Source organism: Photinus pyralis, unplaced genomic scaffold, assembly GCF_008802855.1.
Source record: "Photinus pyralis isolate 1611_PpyrPB1 unplaced genomic scaffold, Ppyr1.3 Ppyr1.4_LG6, whole genome shotgun sequence".
NCBI classification, from domain to species: domain Eukaryota; kingdom Metazoa; phylum Arthropoda; class Insecta; order Coleoptera; family Lampyridae; genus Photinus; species Photinus pyralis.
The window spans coordinates 20675806-20701869 of record NW_022170663.1 but is presented as its reverse complement, the minus strand read 5'-3'; the positions used below and the strand labels follow the sequence as shown (position 1 = coordinate 20701869).

The window sequence follows — 26064 nt, the reverse complement described above, 5'->3', positions numbered from 1 at the left end:
TTCATATTGGAATATTGGAAGGCATGTTATAATTAATGATATGATACCCATAAACCACCCCAAAACATTGGATCCTGTACACATACATACGATGTAATTTTCATAAATAATGACACAAGTGACCCCGTAATTGCTGAACATTTTCCCGAACAGAGAGAACGAATGGCTCGATCTTCGAAATTTACATAGGCACGACTTTTATTTGCCATGAAAATTACGTGAACGCCAAAGCTGCAATTTTAATTTAGAAGTCAAGTTAATGTAGCTTTGTGTTTCTATTAGTCCAGGCTCTCAAATGCTCGTAATTTATTTTCATAAAAAAATTCCTTACCGAGTCAAACCGGGTTTTTCATGCAGGTAAAATGATTAGAAATTGGGGAAAAATAACTAAAACAAATGAATTTTTCCGCGGGTGACATCCCAGTGGTTGAAAAGGGTGGAGTTTTGCAAATTGTGGCAAAACGATTAATTGTGGGAGAAAATATTTAATTTAAAACTTTTAGAGAATAAAAAAATGAACCATTTTTGTATCTGCACTATTTTATAACCTCCAGTTTTCCTAGAAAAACCGGAAAAACTTCATTTTTCGTTTTTTATTCTTATTTTTGCGGTTTGAAATTTGGAGGAAACATAGCTTGTTTTAAGAAAAAGGGGAGAATTTTTAAGCACCCGTAAAGTTGAACAGTTTCCGAGATGTCACGATTTCTGAAAAAAACCAATCTTTTTCAAGGGAATGAAAAATCTATTTTTTTTTCATGGTACACAGTTGTTCCAGGTAGCAAAATTTTCGTAAGGGCTTATATTTTAATCATGAAATAAAAATTTTTATTCCAATAGAAAAATGTTAAGAAAAACGGCAAAACCTGGGGGAACAGTTTTAAGGGTGTGCGGTAAATTCGCCCTAGTAAATTCGCCTCCGAAAATTCGCCCTAGAATATTCGCCCCCAAGTAAATTCGCCCCCGGAATATTCGCGCCCAAGTAAATTCGCCCCCGGCATATTTGCCCCCAAGTAAATTCGCTCATGGAGTATTCGCCTCCAACAAATTCGCCCCCAACAAATTCTCCTCCGAAAAATTCGCCCTTAGAAGATTCGCCTCCGTAGGATTCGCCCCACAACATTTATTATCCCTCGGAAGTAATTTTGGTTTGGTAACATATTAAACAAAATTCATTTTGTGAACTGCTGGCCCTGTTACCTCCGAGGATTAATAAATCTTATGGGGCGAATCCTATGGAAGCGGAATCTCGGGGGCGAATCTTCCAGGAGCGAATTTGTCGGGGGCGAAATTGCCGGGGGCGAATTTTCCGGGGCGAATCTTACGGAGGCGAATAGTCCAGGGGCGAATTTTCTAGGGGCGAATATTCCGAGGGCGAATTTTCAGGAACGAATTTACCGGGGCGAATTTTCGGGAGCGAATCATCCTACAATCGTTTTAAATATACCTACACGGATTTTGACATTGGTTAAATTTTTTTGCAACTACAGTGCATTCATTATAAGAAGGTAGTAGATGGCGCTGTGTGTGAAGAAAAGCACGCACAGCAAAAATACAAAACGGCCCAAAATTACAAAACATTGTAAAGTGGAAATACACAGCACTGCGAACAGAAATTAAACAAACGATTTCACGCTTGGATCTTTGACATTTAACAGTTAATGACAGTGCAGCAATTTAGTTGGTAATAGAAACTGCCAGTTTTATTTTTCAGCACAATACTGACTCGTGTTTTAACCAATTACTGTGAAGGTCCAAGCTTCCCTATACTGTCTACCGCTACCTTCTTAAATTAAAATGAATAGAGTGTAAATTAATAACTTATTGGATCCGTGCTAATAAAGAGTGTTTCCTCTTTAATGTTTAAATATTTTCTATGATTTCCTAGAGCCCAACTGCCTTAATTAAAACATCTTTTTTCTGCATTTTTACCGCAATAAACGCAATTCGAAGTAAAATTCTTTTGCTTCCCGAACAATTCGTTTTTGTTCAATAACTCTTCTTCCTGCCTGTTTTACACCTGATACGATTGCGCTGGGTCTGTCGTAAATGAGGACAATAGATAAAAACGAGGACCCGATAAATATGAGTGAAAATAGTGGGAAGGGGCATTCGTTAAACCACCGTAGTTGCTGCCAAATCTGTGGTGAACTTTTTCGCAGGGCGCGTTGTGCATCCATTGGGTGCATTTAGAAGACAGTTATTGGGCCAAAAGCTGAATAAGGATGCGAACACAACGGAACGCGAGGGTGTGAACTGCGGTTTCGCTCATAAAATCGAGCTTTGAATCTCTTACCCTCGACTTGCTGTATTGAATAGCTGATGGATAAAGAAAAATTAATTAATCCTTCTTCAGAAGCAATAGGTTAGCGTCCTGGTTAGCGTCGACAATTCTGGTAGCTTGTCTTCAGTTTATTGTCCAAATTGCACGCTCATCTAATTTTTAAAAAAAACGGATTGTGTCTTTTATTAAAGCTTTATATGGATTCTCCATATAGCATAGGTACGTTTTTAGCGTGTTTTTCAAAAAAGTTGCGCTTGTATGTTCACTTTGGTTGTTCGGTCGGTCGGTTTTTTAAGGAAGGAATCATCGTAGAATGATCGGGTTTGTGGCATTAGCTTTGTGTCCCAATTCTTTGCATGCAGATTATATATTTTATAAAATGAGTTTGCTAATAAACCCTCGATCCGTAGCACAAAAACGCGCTTAAGTAGCCCGACGCATCGAGTACTTTCCAACTTGTTTGTCTAATGGATGACTTGATGCAGAAAATTTAAGTAAAAGTGAAAGAGGATGAATTCCCTCAAGTGCCAAAAAGTGTGATTACGTTTTCTTAATACTAAGGGCATACCGCCTGGTGTGGCTCAATGGTAGAAAGTTGAGCTACACAGGCGGAAGGTCGGGTGTTCGAACCTAAGTTGAGGTGAATTTTTCATCTGTGGCAGAGATGGGAATTTCCCTAGATCAGTTTTGAGCATTCTGCCGGTTACTCCGAATTAGGTTTTCCTGCTGTTTTCCTAATTCGTAAGTTAAATGCCGGAGTAGTATAGACCAACTTAAAGACTCTTCTGCAGGGGCACCTCTAAAAGGCATTATGCGGGTCACTCTGTATTTGGGCGAAAACCTGTTGAGGGCCCATAATAAGAGAGGGACAATAAATAAATAAAGTAAAAGCGCTCCTCCCCCCCGTAAAGAGGTTCCAACGGCGGGGTCCAGACGCTGTATCAGGCCCCGTCGACTTCGCGGTTGGTGTCGGCGATATTAACGGCGGTAGACGTTCTGGTGCAGGAGTGTAGGTCGGTTATGTGGATCTCGTCTACCACCACCAACTCGTCGTTGTCTCAGCCCATTTCATTTGCGCTGAAACACCTTTGGCGGTGTCTCGTAACCTTTGCATTACTCTGTGACCTGGAACTGAGTCTTGGTGGTCCGACTTTGTCGTATCTTGAGCGATTCCGGTGTTGATTACGGTGTGTCGTTTGTATTCGCGGATTTCGGGCTTCTCCTTGATCGATGGCGGTTGGGAAACCGTCTTCCACGTGCTATTCCGCGGGCCTGGGAAGCTCGTACCTAAATAACGGGTGGATGGGCATCGTCCCAGTAACGACGTTCTTTTTTGTACGGAGGGTGAACAGTATTGTGGGTTACACTTTATCCCACCCTTCTAGGTGGATGCGTAGCCCCTTCTTGATCACTTGATTACGCGTCTCCACCGAATTGGCCTGTGGGTGGAAGATGGAGACGGTCCAGTGGTAGCATACCCAGTGAAACGGCCGGAATGACGGAGGTAAACTGGAGTCCGTTGTCCAACACACTATAGCTCTGGGTCTGCAGTTTGATCGGCACAGCAACAAGTCGCTCAACGTCTAGATTCGTTGTAAAGTGTGCAGGTGGAGCGATTTCTTGGCCGAGCCAAAGGCAAACCCTTGTTGCTACTACTGTGGCTCGACCAGAAATATTGCGGGAAACGAAGGTTTCAAAGAACAGAGTATTCAACGGGATCATTCAACGTTAATGTCATCCAAGTTGACAATGCAGGAGACCGACAAGAAATCCAAATTCCAACTTTTTAAGGACAAATTATCCAAATAATTTGGATTGTTTTCGTCAAGATATCCAATTTTTATCGACAAATTATCCAAATCCAAATAAAGCGACAAAATATCGGGGCAATTTGGAAACTCCGATTTGGATATCTTGTCCATGGCGCGACAAGATATCCAAATATCGAATTTTTTTAGACAAGAAATCCAAATTTTTTGGACAAAATATCCAAAAAGTTCGGAAATTTTTTGAGAAAATATCCAAACTTTTTTAGACAAGACATCCAAACAGTTTGGCAAGTTTTCAACAAGATATCCAATTTTCAAATAGATAAAGGTACGCCGCTTTTTCGTGTATTTGATCATTAGCTATACGTTTTTAACAGCAGTTTTTTCAGCGTGACAGCTTTATGCTTGTCAAAGTGCTGAGCTTTAAAAGTACTTATTACTTATAATTTTAATCAGGCATGAACCTTGTGTGGTACGAAAAATTCGTATCAGCATTATAGTTTCAGTGTTAAAACACGTCAATTAGCATTCAGTATGTTTTTATACAGCGTTTAATAGTGTAGTGTAGTTTAATAATAACTCATTTATTAGTAGGTAGGCAAGAATTCTTTGACGCTGTATGAAAACATACTAAACGTGCTTTAACACTGAAACTGAAATGTTTCGTACTGCACAAGGTTAATACGTGATTAAACGGCTTGAATAAAATTTGGATTTCTTGTCTAAAAATGTCCGAACTTTTTGGATATTTTGTCCAAAAAATTTGGATTTCTTGTCTAAAAAAAATCGATATTTGGATATCTTGTCGCGAGTCGCGCCATCGACAAGATATCCAAATCGGAGTTTCCAAATTGGTTTGATATTTGGATAATTTTTCGATAAAAATTGGATATCTTGACGAAAACAATCCAAATTATTTGGATAATTTGTCCCTAAAAAGTTGGAATTTGGATTTCTTGTCGGTCCCACAATGCAGCCGTTGTAAGACTGACACCCAGAGTATATCACCACAGAAACAAGCAACACTTTTTCGTTCGAGAAAAGATAACCGACGAAAAGCTTGGAATTCAACAGATTTCTACACATCATCAAGTGATCTTTTGACAGTGGCAACGATAATGTAGGATACTTTACTTGAGGGTACTATCTAGTAAAAGTCGCTAATTAGACAGGTTCCTTGAAATGCTTATATAATTACTAATAGCATAAAAATAAAATGATGCTCAGATATTCAACCGGACTTGTATAGGGTACTTTTATAATGTGATAATCACATAATGTGCATTTCATACCGCATAAAGAAGATGACACAACATAAATTAAACGCTTTTCATTTAGTTTAGCGCATAATTAGGCATGTTTAGAATTGCAATTTCAAAATGTACGTAACGCTTAATATTCAACGGTCGGGATAATAAATCTCTGTCCCGGCAATAGTTATAATTATTACTCCCATTAATAATTATCAGCAAACATAATCGTAAAGCTTTTTGTTTTATTTTTGTATTAGGCGGGTTTTAATATCTACATCTCTTCTCAACCATTAAAAGTTCAAAATATTTTTAATATATTGGGCACCATTACGACGGTAACATACCTGGGATATATAGGTCTTGTTAGGAATGCGGTTGTTATTACGAGAAATTTTCATAATTAAATTAAACATTACTGCACTGCATAGACCAGTTGAATGTGAAATTTAATTTTCCCTCGTTAAATTTTATTTCGTATATAAAACCGCGCGGTGGTGTTGCATTAATTGCGCGCGGACAAAGAAACCACTCGCCAAAAAAAACGAAAAGGTGGCACAGTTTTTATTAGCATTAAATTAACAAAAACATCTTAAGGTCTGTCACATTAAAAATTACGTTAGGTTATATTAAGCGGGAAATTTATTAGTTCGAGACGTCGAATCTGGTATAGAGGTAAATATGTCGAATTAATATTGCAAGCAGAGCCATAAAAGAAAGATTCTGGTTGTCTAAAATGGCTTATTTATCTCCCACAGTTTGTAACAGAATGCGGTTTGGTACAGAAAACTCATATGAAAAAGGTAACAGTCGTAGATTACTTTGAAGGGTAATATTTCGTTTGTGCGGTAGAACGTTAGGATAGAAAAATGGGGTGATCTACGGTTATTCTACATTCTGTTTGACAAATGTTGTCTCAATTGGTTTTGTTCTTCTACAAAATGGTAGGTTTTTCGCCTATGAAAGGATTAGTATCGTCTTCAAATAATTACTGATTGAATTGACGATCACACCCATCTTATGGTGAGGTTTATTTGACAAAGGAGTTTGAATCCAATCTGAAACTTTACTTAAATATTTTCTCACCATCCAAAATATATTATACCGGGTGGTGACAATGCACCATAGGAATTTCAATAGTAATTTTTGCATTTCTGATTATTTTAGAGATAAAGTCTATTTAGGTTTTGTGTAGAGGAAAAAATTACGAATCCATGCATACCTACTATAGCTTTTAATTGTTTGAACTTTGAAACCAAGAAATTGGATAACTAAAAAGTGGCGCTTTTCAGAAAATCAGTGGTCCCATGGCAGTTTCAGACCAAACTAATGGCAAATGCAGGCTCTTTTGTTTGATTTCATAATTCCATGGCATTACGGCATGTATTCGTATTTTTTTTCTCTACAAAAAACCTAAATGGACCGTATTTCTAATATAATTAGGGAAGCCAATAATCGGAAATTAAAAAATTACTAATGAAATTCCTATGGTGCGTTCGTCAAGTCACCACCCCCTATACCAAGGGACTAAAGTGTGTATTTTAATCACGAGGGTGCAGATTGTTGATTCTTATTTTACATTACCAATAATAATAACCAAAATCCAAATTTGTGAAGACTGTAATAATAGAACCTTACTAGCACCAATACCCACTCTTTGCTAGCACTGCAAACAAAAAGTAGAGTTTACCGAAAGTATGCAACCAAACATACGAGTAAGATATTGTTTATCGTAAGTAGGCGTCCCTGGCGGCTTCGTGACCAACGTTTTTTATGGTACCGGTTCAATTTAGATCATTACCGGAAATTTATCATGGTATTAAACGTGATTTCTTTATATAAATAAAACGAATACACATTTAACCTTGAGTAATTCGAATACAATATGTAATAACGTAGGAATCTAGTAATACTTCGTGAGTTTAGTTCCCCAACGGGGCAATAAATTTAAATCTCCACATGCACTCCGCTCCGTTTAGCTAATCGTTAAATCGTTTTGAATGATAGTAGGCTGGGAAATCTGTTTTCTGACCACAAATCATCTTTCAAGTGTGAAATCTACCGGTTGGATGCAATTGTTCGCGACAAATGACGGGGAGAGGCGTGGGCCACCTAGTGCGCCATGTAAGCCATAAATCGGGATCGCCCCATGAACCGGGTAATTACCGGGGCTGATGTACGGTACGGGTCATAGAGAAACATATTAAATTTGTATTTAAAACTCATCGTTACAATTTTTATTTTTACTGGACGTCCAATAAAATTTAGACGTAATTGATTGTTATTAACAGCACCAATGTCGTATTTTCCCAAATTTTAATGGTGCACGAAAACATAACTCGCGACGTTTTATGTGGTTTATTTCCCTCGCATTAATTAAATTTCTCTAATATAAACCGATTATAACATTTTTATGTAAATACCGCATTATTGAAATATCCAAGGGTTAGTTAATAGCAACAATACAAATTAAACTATTAACTTCGCGACGGGACATACATGATTCAAATTATAATTAGTAATTCGAATAAATAAAATTCATTATCGATGTTGGATATCGTCATGGTTACCATTTTAAATTTGTCGATTGAATCCATTCGAAATAGATTTCCTCAATTTAATCTTGTATGTATTGGCGATTTCGAAATTAATCTTCTCAATGTCTATTGTTGATTTTGTTTCATTGATTAAATTCGATATGAAAAACTGGTGATTAATATTGCAATAATTTTACGTACAAACGCCAAGGTTCTTACATAAATAATGGGTAAATGACAAAAGTCATTAATCGCGTGTTTATGGCGATTCCTATTCAGGTGGTAAGTATTGATTTAAGACTTCTTCGTGCGCGCTTTATGCGCGCTTTTAATTTTTTCCCTGGTAAGTATGCATATAACATCCTACGCGGCTGAAAAGTATAATGTTCGGAAATATAATTTATACACTTGCGACAAAATTCAACAAATTGTTAAAGTTGACGGTATCATCCAAACTTTATTTTCAATACTAGAGTAGATACGATACGACGAGATCAATTTACAATTGAATGCATATAAACTAAATTATCTAAAATAATCTGGAAATAAAAGTGAAAAAGTCGTTATCTTAAGTACGTAATAGTTAAAAAAAATTGATTCAATTCATGGAAATGTGATTTTTCCGCAGGTTTCAAGAAATGAAAGAATCTATCTACCTTGCTATGCAATTTCTTGAAAATGAAGAACCCAAGGCAATAGAAGAATCTACAGAATCTGATGAATTCTAAGAATAAGTTCAAAGGACCAAAGCAATTTGTAAAACCCAAAAATACAAAGAAAGTGAGAAATCTGAAATATGTTAGAAATCTGAATAGCGTAGAACAAACGAAGGAACCCGAAGAATGATTAAAATGAGACTGTGGAAACTGCAAAGGATCCAAAGAATCTTAAAATGACGGTGTGAAGAACCCAAAAAATGAAGAAACAGGGGAGCATGAGTAATCTCAATAATTGAAAATTAGAGGAATTAGGGAGTCCGATGAATCTGAAACTGATGAATTTGTAGAGACTAAAGAATTCAAATCTGAAGAAATAAAAGATTTTGAAGAATCTGAAGTCTGACGAAGACGAATTAACTGAAGAATCGGGCGAATTTGGAGAAACATAAAGAATCTGAAAGCCCTAAAGGAACGGAAGGTTCCGAAGAATCTAAAGACACTCAAAAATAACAAAAAATCGCAGTATCGGTAACTAAAAAGAAAAAAAACATTCCGTTCAGTCTTATTTTTAACATTTTAATAAAAAATAAGGTAAGTATACATATTCTTCTTATAAAATATACAGGTTTTTAACTTCTTATTTTATTTTAACATTTATATTACCTAAGTGATTTAATTAAGTATATACATACAGGGTGGCCATTTGAAAACGAAACAGAGCCTATTTTGGGAACCTCAAAACATTTACGAAAAAATCCTCGGACCCGTCAATTTTTGATTCAAGGGGGAACCATTTTTTTGCTAGTTTCGCCCCCCTAAGGGCAAAGCGCTAGCGGGGGTGACAACCACCCCCAAAATTTTAAATCGAATGGGGGGTCGAGTGATACCTTATTTTGAAGGTATTTTTATGTGGATTATAACCCTTAACTTTTAAATCGCTACTAATTTGCCTAGCCGATACAGGGGCTAATAAAAGTTATAAAAACGTGTCAACATTTTCTTATGAAACAAAAATGTAAATGAATTAGTTAAATTTTGGTTATTGTTGAGAGCGTTATTATAACAACATTTTGAAGTTTAATAGTGATTGTCAATTGTTGTTGTCAAATCATAGTAGTGACAAATAGACTTAAAAGTTATTTAGTTGCAAAATCGGTACATTGAACAGTGATAATAATGGTTTATCCACTTCCTGAAAGAGTTGAAATAAATGCTCCTTTTTCTATTGGGCTGATTCAAATCCCAGAATATTTCGTGTGGTGAATACACAACATCCCGAAAAATTGAATGTTTGGGGTGGTATTTTTGGTAACCATATCCTAGGCCCCTTCTATTTACCTCGCAATCTAACAGGAGAGATGTACATACCTGGAGTTATTAGAAAATACGATTCATCCAGCATTAGTGGAGATACTAGAAAATAACAACAAGTACTTGGAAAATCGTCTAGTATTTCAGCAAGATGGTGCGCCACCCCACTATGCTGCAGGGGTTCATCAATATTTGGACCAAACGTTTCCAGGACAATCGATTGGAAGAAGAGGAGCTATTGAATGGCCTCCTCGTTCCCCGGACTTAAGTCCGTTAGATTTTTTTTATGGGGGCATTTAAAAACTAGAATGTATGCTAGTCAGCCAACATCGTTAGACAACTTGCGACAAAGAATAATTGATGAATGTCGTCAAATCACCCCAGGAGTTTTGCAAAAAGTACGGGAAAGGTTTGAACAAAACCTGTATTATTGTATGGAAGTCGAAGGCCAACATTTTCAACATTTACTTGATTGAGTTTAGCTGTAAGCACTTAAAATAAAATTGATTTAAATCTTAAGAGTTATAATCTACATAAAAATACCTTCAAAATAAGGTATCACTCGACCCCCCATTCGATTTAAAATTTTGGGGGCACTTGTCACCCCCGTTATAGCTTTGCCCCCAGGGGGGCGAAACTAGCAAAAAAATGGTTCCCCCTTGGATAAAAAATTGACGGGTCCGAGGATTTTTTCGTAAATGTTTCGAGGTCCCCAAAATAGTCTCTGTTTCGTTTTCAAATGGCCACCCTGTATAGAAAACAATGCACTAAGAGGCGAAAAATATGGGGCATATGAAAAGTTTAAAGAGAAAAGCAGAAAGGGTTTTAAAACAGAATAACTCATAAATGTTTTAAAAACCTTTAAAAACCACGCGGCAGCTTCAGTTGTGACTCCCTAGATTACTCGTGAGATCGATTCCATATGGAAAAGTAACCAATACAGTAGCGGGAAAATTGACTGTCACGGGAAAACTTACTTTGCTAATAAAATACTGATCGGTAATACCAAAAATGCGCATTACTCATTCATTTGCCGAATTACTTCTTTCGAAAATGCTTCAACTCATTTTAAACGACAACTGCAATAAAATGTTTTTCCAACTTTCTCTGGGGCGCAATTGGCTCAACTTTATTAACAATGGTGGCGCCACCATCATCAAACACGTTTTGAGATTAGTAAAAAAAATGCAAAATCTGGTGAATAAGGCGAACTTTAACAGGATCGATGATTTTGTATGTTAAAATGTGTAATTTGTATGAAGGTCCCACAGTTGACCAACCGTTGTCAAATTTGGAGACGAGTTTTGATGTTTCGGTTTTCGTTAAGGTCATCAAATGAAAGAACAGATCAAAAGATGGAAGAACGGCGATGTCTCTACATTTTCAATGTCGGATTTACTACTAAAGGGTATCATATTTGTGCCAAAAGCTCGTGCTAGACGATAAGTTATCGTTATCAATCTTGCCGAATTCCAAACAAAGGCATATCAGGCTATACTACAATTTTTGAACGAGTAAAGTGTCCCATTCTCAAGTTGCTTATTAATTAACTTTTTTTCTTTACAGTATTGTCTTTTTTTTGTTCTCTCTTTGTCACCCGTCCATCGAAATTGTAAACATTTAAATTGAAGTTATGTTATGGGTTAAGTGGAAGAACACCTGGTGGCGATGTTGCCCCTAGGTGAACTTCGCCCTTTAGATCAACATCTAATATAGACGTTATTACTAAAGTCTGCGTGAGTGGTTCAAATCACGGGTTCCTATGAAGAGTCCCAATCTGCCAGATCAGGCAACCTTGGCATGGAATACCAAACTCCTAATTAAAATCATGAGAGGTCAATAACAACATTGTTACTCATTTATTATATGTTTATGAACATATTAAAATGCAAATTCCACAGAAAAGACAAACTATAATGGCTTTGTAGTAGGTTGTCATGTTTAGGATATGTCATATTTAGGAATTTATTTCTGTGGAATTCGGTTGGACAAAACAGCTTTAATTTACAGTCTTGCATAGCACTTCAAAGCAAGTTGCAATATTATCCTTCTCGTCATTTGCTTCCAAGTAAATTCTCAAGAGAAAATCAAGCTGAAAATTGCGGAACTTTCAATTAAGGGACTCCATTGTTGGTGTTGCTATACACTTACACTTGGAAATTTGTCACTGATCGGCATCTCAAGTTTATATTGGGCCGGTTCGTTGATTTCTAAAGGACAGTGTGTGTTAGTGAGCGCTTTGCAGGCATTTGGCTGAGGCAGCGGATAGTCAACTGGAAATGGAATAATGGATGTTGTCGCAATTGCTTTCGCCTTGAGCGCGTACGTGTGCAACGCTAAAATCATACGATTAACGATCTATCGTGTAACTTTCGAGTCAAGTATTAATACGAGCAGTGAAATTGACATAGGCACTGATGGATTCACCCAACTTAATGGCGCATGGGGGCGTAGAACATCCCGGGATGTTAACCTCAATGGGCAGCTGCGCTCCGTTTGTACCTTAAAAAAATGATTAGTTTCAGTTCCATTTACCGATAATACTCACATTTGGTCACTTTTGTTTTTTCGCCCGCCAACACCAGTATTCCACAGCTAATAACAAGTAAGGCAACACTTTTTGGCAACATTTTGCGTGAATAGGAGACCGAAAAATGAGGTGGATGTATTTAAATAGGTATACATCTTAGGTAGGTAATCTGTGGTACTTCAGATAAGCCACTACAATGTGAACAATTGAACGATAGTTTAATCGGTAAAATTCCACCAAATCGAGCTCAATTCCCATCATCATGGATGATAAGGTGATTAGACTGATACCGAATTACGTCTCTACCTTTTGATAAAAGTAAGAGTAAGAGTTTTTCAGTAGACTAATTGGCCTAATTGCCCTTTTTGTCCCTCCTTCCAACGTAGGTATACGACGACGCGAATGGTGCAAAATCTACCATTTTCCTTTCAGCTGCTAAAACCAAATTTTGGACAATTGTGTATAATCCGCTAATGTAATGACTATCTAAAACACTTGTAATGTACATTTCCTCCAATACAATGATATTCTATTTGCTTTCTGTAGAGATATGAAGTTTAAAAATAAGAATGTGATATAGCTGACTGTATTAATTAAAAAAGTGACAGAGCAACTTTTCAACCATGTCTCTGCAGTGATAGTAGAATATGACAACTTGCTTGTCATTATGGTCTTCAGCTTTCCTGGGAAAATGGATTTGGATTTACAAAAGAAAAGTAAGGAACCACAAAACTAAAGGTCCACAAATTAAGTAGAATATCCAGCCACCTGAGATTCGATGCTTCTTATCGACTCCTAGAAGTCATTCTAACAATTTTATTAAATCCTTGTCGGAATTCGTCCTAGCAATTTTACTAGACATACTCTTAAGAAAACTTCACAATAAATAAACGCATTTTTTATTAGAAAGATAATAAAGGAATCGTAACCTGATCCTTAATAATCTTGCTTTTATCAACTCATGTCAGAAACTGTTCTAAAGATCATTTTCAAATCCTCCATATAAGGCTTCCTATTAGAAGCATTAGAAACCCCTTGTGAAACCTTCTTAGAGATTCTTTAAGAGTTCTTAGAAATCAAGATCTTCTACGCTTCTGGCAATCTTCGTGAAAGCTTCTCAGGAATTCGCCTAAACATTGGGTACTGCAAGAGCTCCTTAGTAGAAATCTTTTTCGAAAGAATCCCTTTTTAGGGTGTAGATTTGCAAAATATACATATTAGCATGTATGGAATAAATGAAAACTTAAAAATGAACTTTGGGATATTCGAAGTGGAAGCAAAGACAGTTTTAACTTTTTAATACCCGTAGGCTAAATCATATGAATATTCGCGCGCGCATCCTGAATCATATGAATATACATGTAGAAGTAGACATAAGGATTTCCTATAGGAATTTCCTACTTTTAAATGATAAAAAGTCTTCTGAAGGACACCTAACTTTATGCAACCAAAATCGCTACCTACAGCAAATGAAGATCTGCCTGTCATATTAATTAATATGAATATTATCACTTTGACTTCCGTATTCTAATTTTCGTTCTATTCGTGTGCGGTATATTCCACTAAAGAAAAAGTTATTTCCAATTGGGATAGGGCTGGTAACAGTTAAAGGAGCTTAAAAGATTTATTTTCTGTGAAGCCAAAGCAACAATATTCCAATTAATAATTAATATGACAGCCAGATCTTTATTTGTTTCAAGAAGTGATTTTGGTTGCATAAACTTAGGCGTCTTTCAGAAGACTGTTTACGAAGAAGTTGACTAAGTTGGACAAGAAGGTCGTCTAAGATATCTTGGTTGGGTACTGCCATAGAGTATATTATTTACTCTATGGTACTGCATACAGAACAATAAGCAGCGGAGCCTCTACCTTCAGTAGGGTCTTTGGAACCAAGGTCAAGCTTGTTGATACCAGAACTCATTCGAGGCAAACGGAGGAAACCAAGAGTAGAAACTCCGATACCGAGGAAGTTGAATTTCTATGCAGTCAGTGGAACCTGAGAATGCTACACCATGATATCTAATGAACCGTCTAAGTTACGTACAGCAAAGCCATTAGAAGTTTTTAAAGCCAAAAATTGCAAAGTGGCAATGAAAATCACATTTGGAACTTAATTCCTAGCCTAGGCCGACTGATAAGAAGATGATTGACTGTCGATGGGTCTACAAGGTCAAGTATAATGCTGATAGTTCAGTGGAGCCTTACAAGGCGTGTGTTGTAACCAAGGGCTATCTTGCAACGTGAAGTGATTAATTTCACTGAAACCTTCGGCTCTACAATGAGATGAGACTCAGTGCGATCTCTGTAGAGTGTATGTGCACGTGAACGACTCAAAATGATTCAATTTGACGTCAAAAGTGCTTTCCTTTACCCAATGCAATACCTCCCTTACTAACGTGCGGGTGGTAAAAACCAAACGGTTCATTTTAGTTGTTTTTGCAAACTTGCACGCATCTTTGCGACTTTATATATTGATGGTAGAGATAAAAGAAAATTTTAAATACCTACCAAAGTTGTAGCAAGTTTTTCATGCTCTACAAAATTTCTTAAGGCTAACGTTGATGGTGGTAACCGAAAAATGATGCATATTTTCTACGCCATCCTGTTTGTAAAAATCCCAACAACCAACAGGAGGACACATGGGATGGCGGGAAGTTAAACGTGGAAAAGTTGAGGGGGATTCTGGAAAAGAAAACATGCTTAATACGTATGCCATCCACGGAGGNTTTCTTATAGAATGTGGCCTGTAGAATCCATAATTTCAAAACAGTTCCAAGATTGGGCTACTAGTTCAAAAGTTACAGCCCTTTGAATTTTCTTTCGAAATTGGTTTCTAGTCTATAACTTTTGATTGAGAAGTCTAATCGAAAAAGTACCTACGAATTGTTTTGGATTCTACGCACCAAAATTAATAAGAAAAAGTGTTGTCCCGAGAAATTTTGGTGTAGTCGATTTTTGGTAAAAAAGGTAGGTTATACACTGCCTTTTTTTGAGCCCCGAAGAAAAAATTGTCTCAGATCGTCCGGAAAAAAACATTTTCTTATAGAATGTGGCCTGTAGAATCCATAATTTCAAACAGTTCCAAGATAGGGCTACTAGCTAGCCCTTTGAATTAGTACCTACTGTTTAAAATTCGCTATCTCTGTTGTTTATCAGCAAACAATACTAAAAATCAAAACTTATGTGACTTAGTACAAAAAAGCAATTTTTGGGGAAAAATGGACCGGCACATGTAAACTGCACATAGGAATGCTGAAAAACCCCAGAAGAAAACACCACACTAGCGTGCCAACAGTAAGTATTATTTACTTAACAGCAATGATTTGTATCTATTTATTAAACAAGTCGTATACCTATTTCTTTAACAAACAAGGTGTGGGTAAATTGCAAGAAGCACATATCCTCAATCTCTCTTATGAAAGTTCCTTTAAAGGTCTTTTTTGAAATATTCTTAGATAAGTTTCCTAAGAAATATATTCCCGGAAACATTCTCAGGAAAAAGTCTATACAAATCTAGAACTTGGGTTCGCAGGCCAATTTATTACTACTACATTTTCTAATAGGTAAGCAGTAGGTACCTATTAATCTCATTAGTGAGCAGTAGCTATTGCCATTGTAATATCAATGGCAATTGCTACTGCTCACTAATGACAATATGAGCTCTTGTACAGATATAAATAATGGACACCAAGTCATAAGTTGTCATTTTTACTGTAATTGTTTGCCAGTTATTCCAAAAGAGCCAAACATCATGACTTGTTTGAAATTGTCAAGGTTGATCGAACTAAGACTATTTACAGTGTATACATACAAACATTTCTCAAAGAACGAATTCATGCCAGACAATATAAGTCGAAGACTAGGTGCTCACTGCTTACATACTATAAGACCTACTAGTTCACTGAGTTTTACGCGGTGGACAAGAAGAAAAGCAACGATAATGTACAATAATATTGGAGGTACAGATCAACCAGAACAAAAAACAGCAAAAAATTAATATGTTTATTATAAAATATCTTTATAAAGTAATAAGTTGCACCATTCTCATCAGTTGATGATAAAATCCTGAAAATAAAAATCGGAATGATATGCAAAGATTGAGTAATAAATCTTACCATCACAATCGTTCTGTAACAGCATGTTTTCTGGCATACGATCCCAAACAGGCCAATATTCCAATTAGGCTTATTGTAAGGCCCAATATAAGAGCCAACGTATCTCCAAAATCAAACATGTTTAAAGTCTACAAACATTAAAAAATGTTGACAGATGAGATGAGGTTCAAACTGTGGTAATCAAAACAAAACATTACATGGGCTGCATTCGGTCACACTCTGATCACGTTCTCCAGGATATAAATTTTATTTATTTATAAGGGGTAATGTATGTAATTGCTGATCGATAAACTCCAACGAAAATATTTGAAAGAGGATGTGCCCCTATTAAAATATAGAATAAAAATCCAGAAACCGGTTGAGGTTCGCTGATTTTTCTTTTAGTGATTTTGTTTTCCTAACTAAATGCAGTTAACCTCACAATTTTACACATTTTTTAACAAAACAATAAATTAATCACAAAAATGGATATTCAATATCGTGTAATTGTCGAACAAATATTTAATAATTGGTCTGCGCTACGACTTGCTGTGGAACATGATATGGGAGGCCCCAACAGTCGTGAGGTACGATCACCGATTTTCGTTGCAATTACTCTACATCTACTTTTTAGGTTGTCACTCAATGCGTCGACTATATCACTCAATTCTGTTTAAGTGAGCCCAATATACAAGTAAGCGATATTCGAGAGGCTCTCGAAGATATAATGGACGAAGAATTTGACACAATATGCGAAGACAATTCACCAATGGAGATTGCTAATCTGCTCCATCGTTTTCTACTGCTTTTGAAAGAAGGTAATTTGGCTCAATGCGAACAGGAATATCGAGATTTACCAACGTGCAAGGTGTGGTTTTCTACTCAGGCACAGGCTCCGGCACATGTAAGTGATGTGTTAACGATGCCAAAAGTAATTTGAAATTGTAGGCACCTTCAACCTCACAATCGCCAGTAGCCGAGACCCAAGCAACACCAATGGAACAGGACTCCGAGTGGACTGAAGTTAAAACTCGTCGAAAAAAATAGCATTACTTCAAACAATTTTTATTGTTAGTTAACATCTTCTGGAGTAATAGAAATATTAAGAGATTTTCCAGATCTAACCACTGTCATGTTTAATTTCGCAGATTTTTCTTTAGCAAGAATGGCATAGACGTCATTGGCACTTTTAATAGGCTCACTATTAATATCAGTGACGATATCTCCTGGTTGCAGTCCACCACTGAAATCATATGTTCATTTCGATTACCAAAATGGATATTTTACCTATGTGCTGGCGATCCTACGATAACTTTCCAAACCAAAACCCCATGCGTGATACTTGGGGGAATGAATTGATCACGTTGATGCAGCTCGTAAATAATTTGATCCGTTAACGTTAGCATAGTGATTCCCATATACTTTCGTTTTACATTCTCTGTTTGTGATGTTTGATTTGAACGTACTGTTTTTAGGAAGTCTTTCACATAATTTATCGGTATTGCAAATGATATACCAGACGTCACTTTCATACTGTTGACACCTATAGCTTCACCGTTGAGATTAACAAGCGGTCCACCCGAATTTCCGAACGTAATTGCAGCATCTGTTTGTATATAAACCATGTTTTTGTCTCGCAATCCTAATTCGGCAGAACCTCTCTGGGTGGAACTTATCTAGTCTAAGTTAGTATCTCTTAATAGCGACTTATAAAGACTCACCACTCCAGAAGTAACAGTGTTACTTAGAGACAAGGGACTACCGATCGCGACCACAAATTCACCAGGTCGTAAGAGTCCAGAGTCGCCCAATTTCATTATGGGTAAATTCTTTGCTTGGATACGTACTGTAGCTAAATCGCTGCGCAAATCGATATCTTCAACCATACCGTGGTAAACGGTACCGTTAGATAGGCGTACTTCCACCTTCGCTTGTGGTTTGTTAGTAACTACATGTGCGTTCGTAACAATTAACCCGTCCGATTTAATTATAAATCCGGAACCGTTCGAAATTGTCATAGGTTTTCCTGTAAAGAAATCCACCCTTCTGGCATCTTTAATTTCAATGTAAACGACAGCTTCGGAACAAGTTTCTACAACATCAGCTATGAAATTATACTGATTCCTTCGGTCAGTACTCGCCTCAACAGTTGGTACTATGTTTCCACTTTTGAAGAGTTTGTATGCTATCCATGTTGACGCAATGGCCACCCCATACATAAGGCTGTTGTTGGTCGATTTTTGATTCTCGTTCTTGGTAAAAGTAGTGTCAAATAGTAAATATGTGCATTTTATATTTTTATTTAGGACACTTCTGAAATTACTTCGCATAAGCGTATTTGTAACGGTTTTTAATAAAAAAGACATTTAATTTAAGTTGGTGTTTTAAAAAAGATTTCTAAACAATTAAACAAACAAAAACAAGGTTATGTTATTTTTGTTTTTTGCCACCTAATGTCAGAAACAGGTGTCTGTTCACCCGGCAAACTGCCCACACCGTTGCCCATTTGCACTTTTTGTAGTAGCATTGATTATGGTTGTAAGTTGTCCAAGTAATGTTTTATGTTTATATGCCAGTCTTGATTAACATTAAACTTCTTTCGGTTAGATAATTTAGGTAGCATTGGAGGTATAATTTTAGATTTAAGGTTTTAAATTGTGTCACGTGTGTTTAGGTGTGCAGTAATTTAGCCTTGTATAATTTGGGCAAGCAGAGTGTTTGATTTAAAAATTGTTTTGTGAAAATACATGCAATTTGTGTAGGTACATAGCAAGCTAGGGTTGGAACCGGAACCGTTCTTAGGTTTAACCATTGAATAAAGAATCTGAATATTTATTCAATGGTTTAACATTATAGTGGTTACCATATACTTATTATATGTCGATGGTGGTTGCTTGTTATTAACTTATTGATATTAATGATAAATTTCATTAATAAGAATAAGAAGTATCTTCTGCTGAAATTTCAGAAGAATGTTAAAGTACATAGAAATAATAAAAAATGCATCTTTAAAAATATCAAAAAAAAGTCCGTCTACATATTGTGAAAGTTTGGGTCTACATATGCGCAATCCAATATTAAGTCTCAGCACCATATAATGAACCAAATCGCGAAAAAAGAGCAATAGCTCTAGATCTGATACAGCTGTAGTGACGTATGGACAGTAGTCAGTAGTACACATAATAGTCCACTAGAAGCGCGCCATCTGCAATTTAAGAGCGTCATTGTTTGACAAGATGTTATGCTACGATATAGTGATATGCTAAGGTTCAAAATTGTAACGGTCACACTGCAAAAATTTCTGATATCAAACTTTTGTATTTAAAGGCAATGCAAAACTATAACATTAGTATAAACAGAGTAAGATTCCCATATGAAACAAACTAAATTATACAGAGAATAACTTAAAACATATACAACACTTGCAATCAAATACCCGCATTTAATTCAGTAACTGGTTTATTTGTGAGATTAGATAAGAGTTGTACTCTTTGAAATTCACCGGTTCCACTCTAAGAGCCACAGTCTTCAGACGATTTTCATCCTTCAAACAAACACAAATTAGAGAAAGGTTATATCACACGTAAACGATAGCTACATTGTAATTTTCCATCTTAGAGCGACACTTAAAGATAAACTCCTTAAAGTGCGCCTTGTCCGCAATCTCAACTAACGCCTGCGAGTCATTCTCAATTGCTTCACCAACAGCCTGAGAACTCATGCCCAACACTTTCTCTGCTTCCGAAGAAAACAAACTGAGCCAGATATTTCCACTCCAATCGGCAATATTGGCCTAGAAACACTGAATTCAGTACCTAGCAAAACGAATAATGTGGTTCCCATACTGATCCCAGTAACAGATACTTAAAGTTGGGGTACTCTCGATTACATTTGTCGCATCGGTACATTCCATTCCCTTGATCGGCTGCCTTCTTCTTGCAATCTTCTTTTGGACAGGCCTTGTATATTCCGTTTTCGGAACGGTACAGAAGTATGGTGCCCACAACTTGGAAATAATCGCCCTTGTCACCCTGTCCCATGCCCATTTCCTGAACGTCCTTAACGTTAATCCATTGAGTTTGTGACCCGCCGCCCTCCGACCTATGCTTCACCATTACCAAAAGCTTAGCAAGAATATAAATCGCTTACCTGGCGCTAATATTGACCGTAGTCTTGGATATACCTTCATTGTCGAACCAGCCTCGGAGACGATGCGCTTCCGGAATGTCCGGATTAATTTTCATGACTGTAGAGGCATTCGTGGAGAGCGTTTTTCCGCCACCGAACTGAGACACTCTCGCGCCTTTAATGACTATTACCGGTTGGGAGGCGCTGTCGAACGTTTCCGCCTCTGTACCCCAAAGGGTTAGGGCGATCTACAAAAACCAATTTGCATTCTTCGATCGATTATATCATTTATTTCTTACGGAATTGTTGCTTTGATCCACCAAAGTGAGTTCGCGTTTTTTTAAGTCCCTCCCTGTAGATCTCGCTTGAAACATTTGGACGTCGGACGCGCTTTTGCATACTCCGATAACATCTAGAACAAAATTTTTAATAACTTCCGAAAGTAGGTAAGTAAGGTCGGTAGTATGAGCCCACTCTGACCTTGAGATCTGCGCACACTTTCAAAGTCATTCCGGTTTACGTATTGTAGCAATTGGGACATCCTGTATGTAAAATGTTTAAATTTATTTCATATCTGGGAAATTATTTTCAAATAGGCACACACTTGGAAAATCTATTACATTGTCATTTTTTTATTGTAAATTTAGTAATTGTTTAAGTCATTTAATGGTATTTGTTGCATTTTAAAACGCATAAATAATTTAATCATAAGTTCGACGTAAGGTAAAAGTTTTATCAGGTCAGATTTTTGAAAAGGTGGCATTGAGAAAATCACTCGGCCTTGTTTGCTAACAACGCCACGTACAAGATAACGAATGCAGGTGTTTGGAGTTCGGGCGATGCGGTGGGAATAGCGAGCGACGGCGAGGAACAACAATATGTAACTTATGAATGGATGTAGTTTCACCTTTAAATAGAAAAACTAAGAAATAAACTCTGCTGTTTTCGAGTCGATTGGAAAAGCGTATGTCATTATTGCGTTAAATTCCGCAGTTAAGAATTAATTTGTGTCATCTCTTTTTATGAATGAAATGTCAATTTGAATCCCAGTTTGAATTTTATTTTTCCTTTAAGCTCTTTCTGTGCAGATGGTATTTATCTGATCTATTTCAAAATTCGTTTTTGTTGGAATTTATGGAATTTGATTGATGCCTTCGAATCTTTCAAAATTTTAAGTATAAGTAAACCTTAGGATTCTTGTTTGTCAGAACCCACTCGTGCACTGTGATAAATTTAAAAAAAATAGTGCATGATGAGCTAGCTAGGTAAGTGTGTTGGGTGGTGTTTTGACCGTATACCATTACACAGCATTCATTTTTGGCGCCCAACATGGGGCCACAGTGTTTCTATTTTTGTGGCTCTATAAAAAATTGAAGTTGATGACGTGTCTCGGAGATGAAACATTATTTTAATATCTTTTAAAATAGAAAAATTGGAAAAACTGAAAAATGGCGTTTTTTAAAAAATTTGAATAAACAATCATGAATTTCTGCGATCAAACATATTGTAAATAGTGCAATTTTTTTTATTTATTTTTATCAAATTTATAATTTTATTTAATATTATAATTCCTCTTTTCTGCTCCCGCAAAAAAATTTGTCTTCTGTTTCCGCTTCAGCTTCCGTTATAACACTTCCTTTACGTCATCAATCAGTGACAATTTAAACATAAATTAAAGTTAAACTAAATTACACAGTTACATAAACTCACCATTAAATAAAAAAATATGATTCATTTCAAGTTTTTTTTAAATCATACTTTTTAACAGTTGTTATAATTGATCTCTGTAAAAGACCACATCCAAACTTCAAAAAGAAATTTAAAAAAATTCTAAAAAAATTCTGGAGAATTCTAAAAAATTCTAGAAAATTCTAAAATACCTACGTAAAAAAATATTAGATCCTAAAAAATTCCTACAAAAATTCTACGAAATGCTAGTAGTGTACACCAGTGTGTAGTGTAGGGTACAGTGATTTTCCCAAAGGAAAAAGCAAACCATCCAATCTGTTTCTCCAACTCAATCTTAATTCCAGTGTAAAATTCAAAAAAATTACAGGACACATCACATATTTTTGGCAGATCCTGTACATTGAAAATAATACACAGATTTAGAAAATTTACAGATTACATTTTGTAATAACTGGAAGTATACTATGCAATCTGAAATTAATTCGGTGTCTACACAAGATGGCCATAAATTAGAAAGAGGTTACAAGAATTCAAGATGACATACTTTGTTTTAAAACAAAATCCGCCTAACAAAAAGAGGGAGGAGTCTCATTTGAAAAATATGTTTCCCCCTCCCCCTCGCCCATTGACAAAACATTGGGAGCTTCCCCACCCTTACCTATCATTGTATCCACTTCAATGTGTGCAATTTTATCAATCGAGATGAAGTCGTATCTGGTTTGAGGTATAGAATCCACCACATCATGGCACTCCTGCACGATTGTGTCGGGGGTAAATGTCATCTCGTAGTCGTTATTGAGATTACTAAATTGCTTATTGGCGATTTTCAGTTGACATTTGCTTATGTAATACACTTTGTCCACCTAAAATTCCGAATTTTGGAACAAACCCGAATACCCAAAAGCTTACCTCGATTAAGTCGTAAAATTTATCCACAAGATCGCGAAATGCTGTTGCTCGAATTTCACCGCTCTCGTCTATTAAATCCATATTGAATAATTTACCCTCCCCTCTGGAATTTGACCATGTGCGAATTGAGGATTTGTTACTGACACGTGCCTTGATCACCCACCTATCGTTCAATGTTAACTGCGGATATTCCCAATAAATGCACTTACTTATTCTGATAGGGGCTCAAGCTTGAAATGGGATGCGTTAGCTGGTCTTGCATGGACATGTTTACGTCAGTGTCGTTTCTGTGAGAACCATTAACTTGTGGCACAGTAGATGACGTACTCGAACTGACAGTGTTATTTTTAGTCTCACTGGGAAGTGGTTCGCTATCATCCTCCGGCAATTGTTCTGGAGAACCAATTTTACTCGACTTATGGCCAGGAACTAGGGTCTCCATTTCTAATATAACTAAAACACGTCTACCCGCCTAAATGGTACAATCTTATAATCAAAAATCTACACTCACTTGTTCACTTTTCCCACATTGTTAATAACGCTGGTGATGTACTTTTTGATTTTTATTATGGAATTGTCGGAGAGTTCACCATTAACAATCTTATCATTGTTTTGTGTAGTTAACATTGCGAAAGAAATGAGGTATTTGCCATCTGATAGAAGTAGACGGTACCTTTCTTTATCGGAGGAGCTACCAGATGCAATTCGCTTAGTGCCTAACACTTGCATTATAGCATCTTCAACTTTGCCCCCACTCATAATCACCTTGAGAAGAAGTTTTATAGAATATGAGTATTAGATTAACTAATTTCACCTACTCGTAAGCTGCCTTCACTTAATTGGTATTTGTCTGCCATTGTAGAAGATTAAACACAAATTGACTTAATCTAATTACACAATTAACAAAAACGGTAGAAATACTGTAGATTTTTGGCGCAAAAAGCCATCAACTGTCAGTGGTCAATCACTTTAAACCATATATAATGCTTTAAACTAGTTACTAGTTACATACGAAAAGTCCCTAAACGATTTTGTACAGGGCGATTCATACAGAATGGAAGAAAGGTTTTCATTAAAAATGGTTTTAGGTGTCCTTTGATGCAGGGAGTTACAAGCGATTTTCTCATATTTCGACACATCCGATTCTGCCTGTTTCCAAGTCTGAAAATCGGCTGGACGCGAGATATTCAAGATGACGTCCAATATGGCGGTTTTTGGATCACTCTGGTGTAAAACTTCGTTTAAAATGCCCGATTTTTACAGATCAAGGGTCTAGCCCCACGTTTTGGGGCCAAGGAACACAATGGAATGGAAAAAATGAGACCGGATATGGTAGATGATTTCTCATATTTAGACCAAAATCGCGACGTAGCTGTCAAATTGAAATTTTGAATTATACAGAACACATTTGTATTTATTAAAGATTTATTAGTAATCCTCGTCGACAAGGTTGACACAGTCCTAATTACTAGATTTATATTTCTTGATGCATAGCGCATCCCGTTTCTGGGAACCACAGACTTGAGTATTACACACGCCTTTACATTAGCAAGATACGAGCTGCATGAGAGGAATGCTTCCGGCACCAGAGGCAGCGTCATTAGAAGAGGAACGGAGCGTCCCCCCTCCACCTTTTAGACAATGAAAGGATGGGCATTTTCCCATATGGTCACCTAAAAATGAAAACATCTACACTTATTAAAATTTGTATGCGGTTTCTTAGCGTTTTTGTTCATAGATCAAAAAACAATATTTGCCATAATGCATCATGATTTCTTTTCATTTAGCATTGATTCATTGAATTAAAGAGGTAATAATTTGCATGGCGCTTTTATGATGCACAACATTGACGAGGGTATTCATTTCTCATAATGAGTGCACAATATAAGGGCGTGCCCTATGCGCAATTATTCGTTGCGTCGTGATGATGGCCATAATTTGTGATTGGAATTAACTTTAAACCAATTCCCGAGATAGCACCCTATCTTTTTTTAAAATTCTTTTGTATTTCTTGCTCCGATATTTTTGGCACGATCAGATGATTTTATTACTTTTATCTTCCTCCAGCCCCAATTATTTAATGGTCAGTATGCAATATTTATTTTAATATTTAGTAACGTTAGTAAACAATTTTAAAATATAAACTATAAAAAGTATTAATAATATAATAATAATGGAATCAGATGATTGTAAAAATAAATACTTGAATTTGTCCAATTGAATCACAACTAAATAATTTAGTTTTAACTTCAAACGTGATCACAAAATGAAAATGGGTGCCCGCATTTAATTTAGTAACTCGTTAATTTGTGATATCAGGTAAGAGTTATACTCTTTGTAATTCACCGGATCCACTCTAAGGGCGACAGTCTTCAGACGATTTTCATCCTACAATTAAAAAAAAAATAAGAACAATATGTAGCAAGCGAATAATAATACTTACATTAAAATAATCCATCTTGGTTCGACATTTGAAAAGAAACTCTTTCAAATGTGCCTTATCTGCAAACTCTGCTAACGCTTGCGGATTTCTCTCAATTGCCTCACCAACAGCCTGCGAACTCACCCCTAATACTTTCTCGGCTTCGGAAGAAAACAAACTGAGCCAGATATTTCCGCTCCAATCAGCAATATTGGCCTAGAACTGACAAATCAGTATATATGAAATTGAATAATGTAGTGCCCATACTGATCCCAATAACAGATACTTAAAGTTGGGGTACTCTCGCTTACATTTGTCACAATGATACATTCCATTCCCTTCAGCTACCTTCTTTTTGCAGGCTTCGTTTGCGCAAGCCTTGTATATTCCATTTTCGGAACGATACAGAAGTATGGTGGCGAAAACTTGGAAATAATCACCTTTCTCACCATGTCCCAGGCCCATTTCGTGAACGTCCTTGAGGT

General features: G+C 36.5%; 5 protein-coding genes and 1 long non-coding RNA gene across 6 annotated transcripts in view; 1 reads left to right on the top strand and 5 right to left on the bottom strand.

The window, feature by feature from the left end:
• Nucleotides 1-11758: 11758 nt before the first annotated feature.
• LOC116174784 (NPC intracellular cholesterol transporter 2-like) lies at nt 11759-12516 on the bottom strand. The gene is made up of 4 exons (XM_031492775.1): nt 12356-12516; nt 12199-12309; nt 11959-12143; nt 11759-11899 (listed from the first exon to the last, which is right to left on the bottom strand). Exons 1-4 carry the CDS (start codon nt 12435-12437, stop codon nt 11807-11809), a joined length of 471 nt encoding a protein of 156 aa, XP_031348635.1. The 5' UTR covers nt 12438-12516; the 3' UTR covers nt 11759-11806.
• A 3807-nt stretch (nt 12517-16323) lies between these two features.
• Nucleotides 16324-16610, bottom strand: LOC116174827. The gene is made up of 2 exons (XR_004146175.1): nt 16453-16610; nt 16324-16402 (listed from the first exon to the last, which is right to left on the bottom strand). It is a non-coding gene; the product is annotated as an uncharacterized LOC116174827 (long non-coding RNA).
• A 236-nt stretch (nt 16611-16846) lies between these two features.
• LOC116174362 (pre-rRNA-processing protein TSR2 homolog) lies at nt 16847-17555 on the top strand. Its single transcript, XM_031492277.1, has 3 exons — nt 16847-17018; nt 17066-17335; nt 17380-17555. The coding sequence occupies exons 1-3, from the start codon at nt 16917-16919 to the stop codon at nt 17476-17478; spliced, it is 471 nt and encodes a 156-aa protein (XP_031348137.1). The 5' UTR covers nt 16847-16916; the 3' UTR covers nt 17479-17555.
• On the bottom strand, nt 17481-18877 carry LOC116174361 (serine protease HTRA2, mitochondrial-like). The gene is made up of 3 exons (XM_031492276.1): nt 18153-18877; nt 17719-18107; nt 17481-17674 (listed from the first exon to the last, which is right to left on the bottom strand). Exons 1-3 carry the CDS (start codon nt 18795-18797, stop codon nt 17503-17505), a joined length of 1206 nt encoding a protein of 401 aa, XP_031348136.1. The 5' UTR covers nt 18798-18877; the 3' UTR covers nt 17481-17502.
• Nucleotides 18878-19733: 856 nt separating this feature from the next.
• On the bottom strand, nt 19734-24130 carry LOC116174277 (replication protein A 70 kDa DNA-binding subunit-like). The gene is made up of 10 exons (XM_031492164.1): nt 23976-24130; nt 23669-23922; nt 23367-23621; nt 23158-23320; nt 22907-23111; nt 20859-20971; nt 20581-20807; nt 20277-20532; nt 20030-20224; nt 19734-19975 (listed from the first exon to the last, which is right to left on the bottom strand). Exons 1-10 carry the CDS (start codon nt 24012-24014, stop codon nt 19874-19876), a joined length of 1809 nt encoding a protein of 602 aa, XP_031348024.1. The 5' UTR covers nt 24015-24130; the 3' UTR covers nt 19734-19873.
• Nucleotides 24131-25240: 1110 nt separating this feature from the next.
• Nucleotides 25241-26064, bottom strand: part of LOC116173011 (replication protein A 70 kDa DNA-binding subunit-like) — a 28252-nt gene continuing 27428 nt past the window's right edge. The window contains exon 10 of the mRNA XM_031490299.1: nt 25241-25545. Within this exon, the coding sequence (XP_031346159.1) occupies nt 25444-25545 (102 nt within the window). The 3' untranslated portion in view covers nt 25241-25443. The remainder of the gene's footprint in view (nt 25546-26064) is intronic.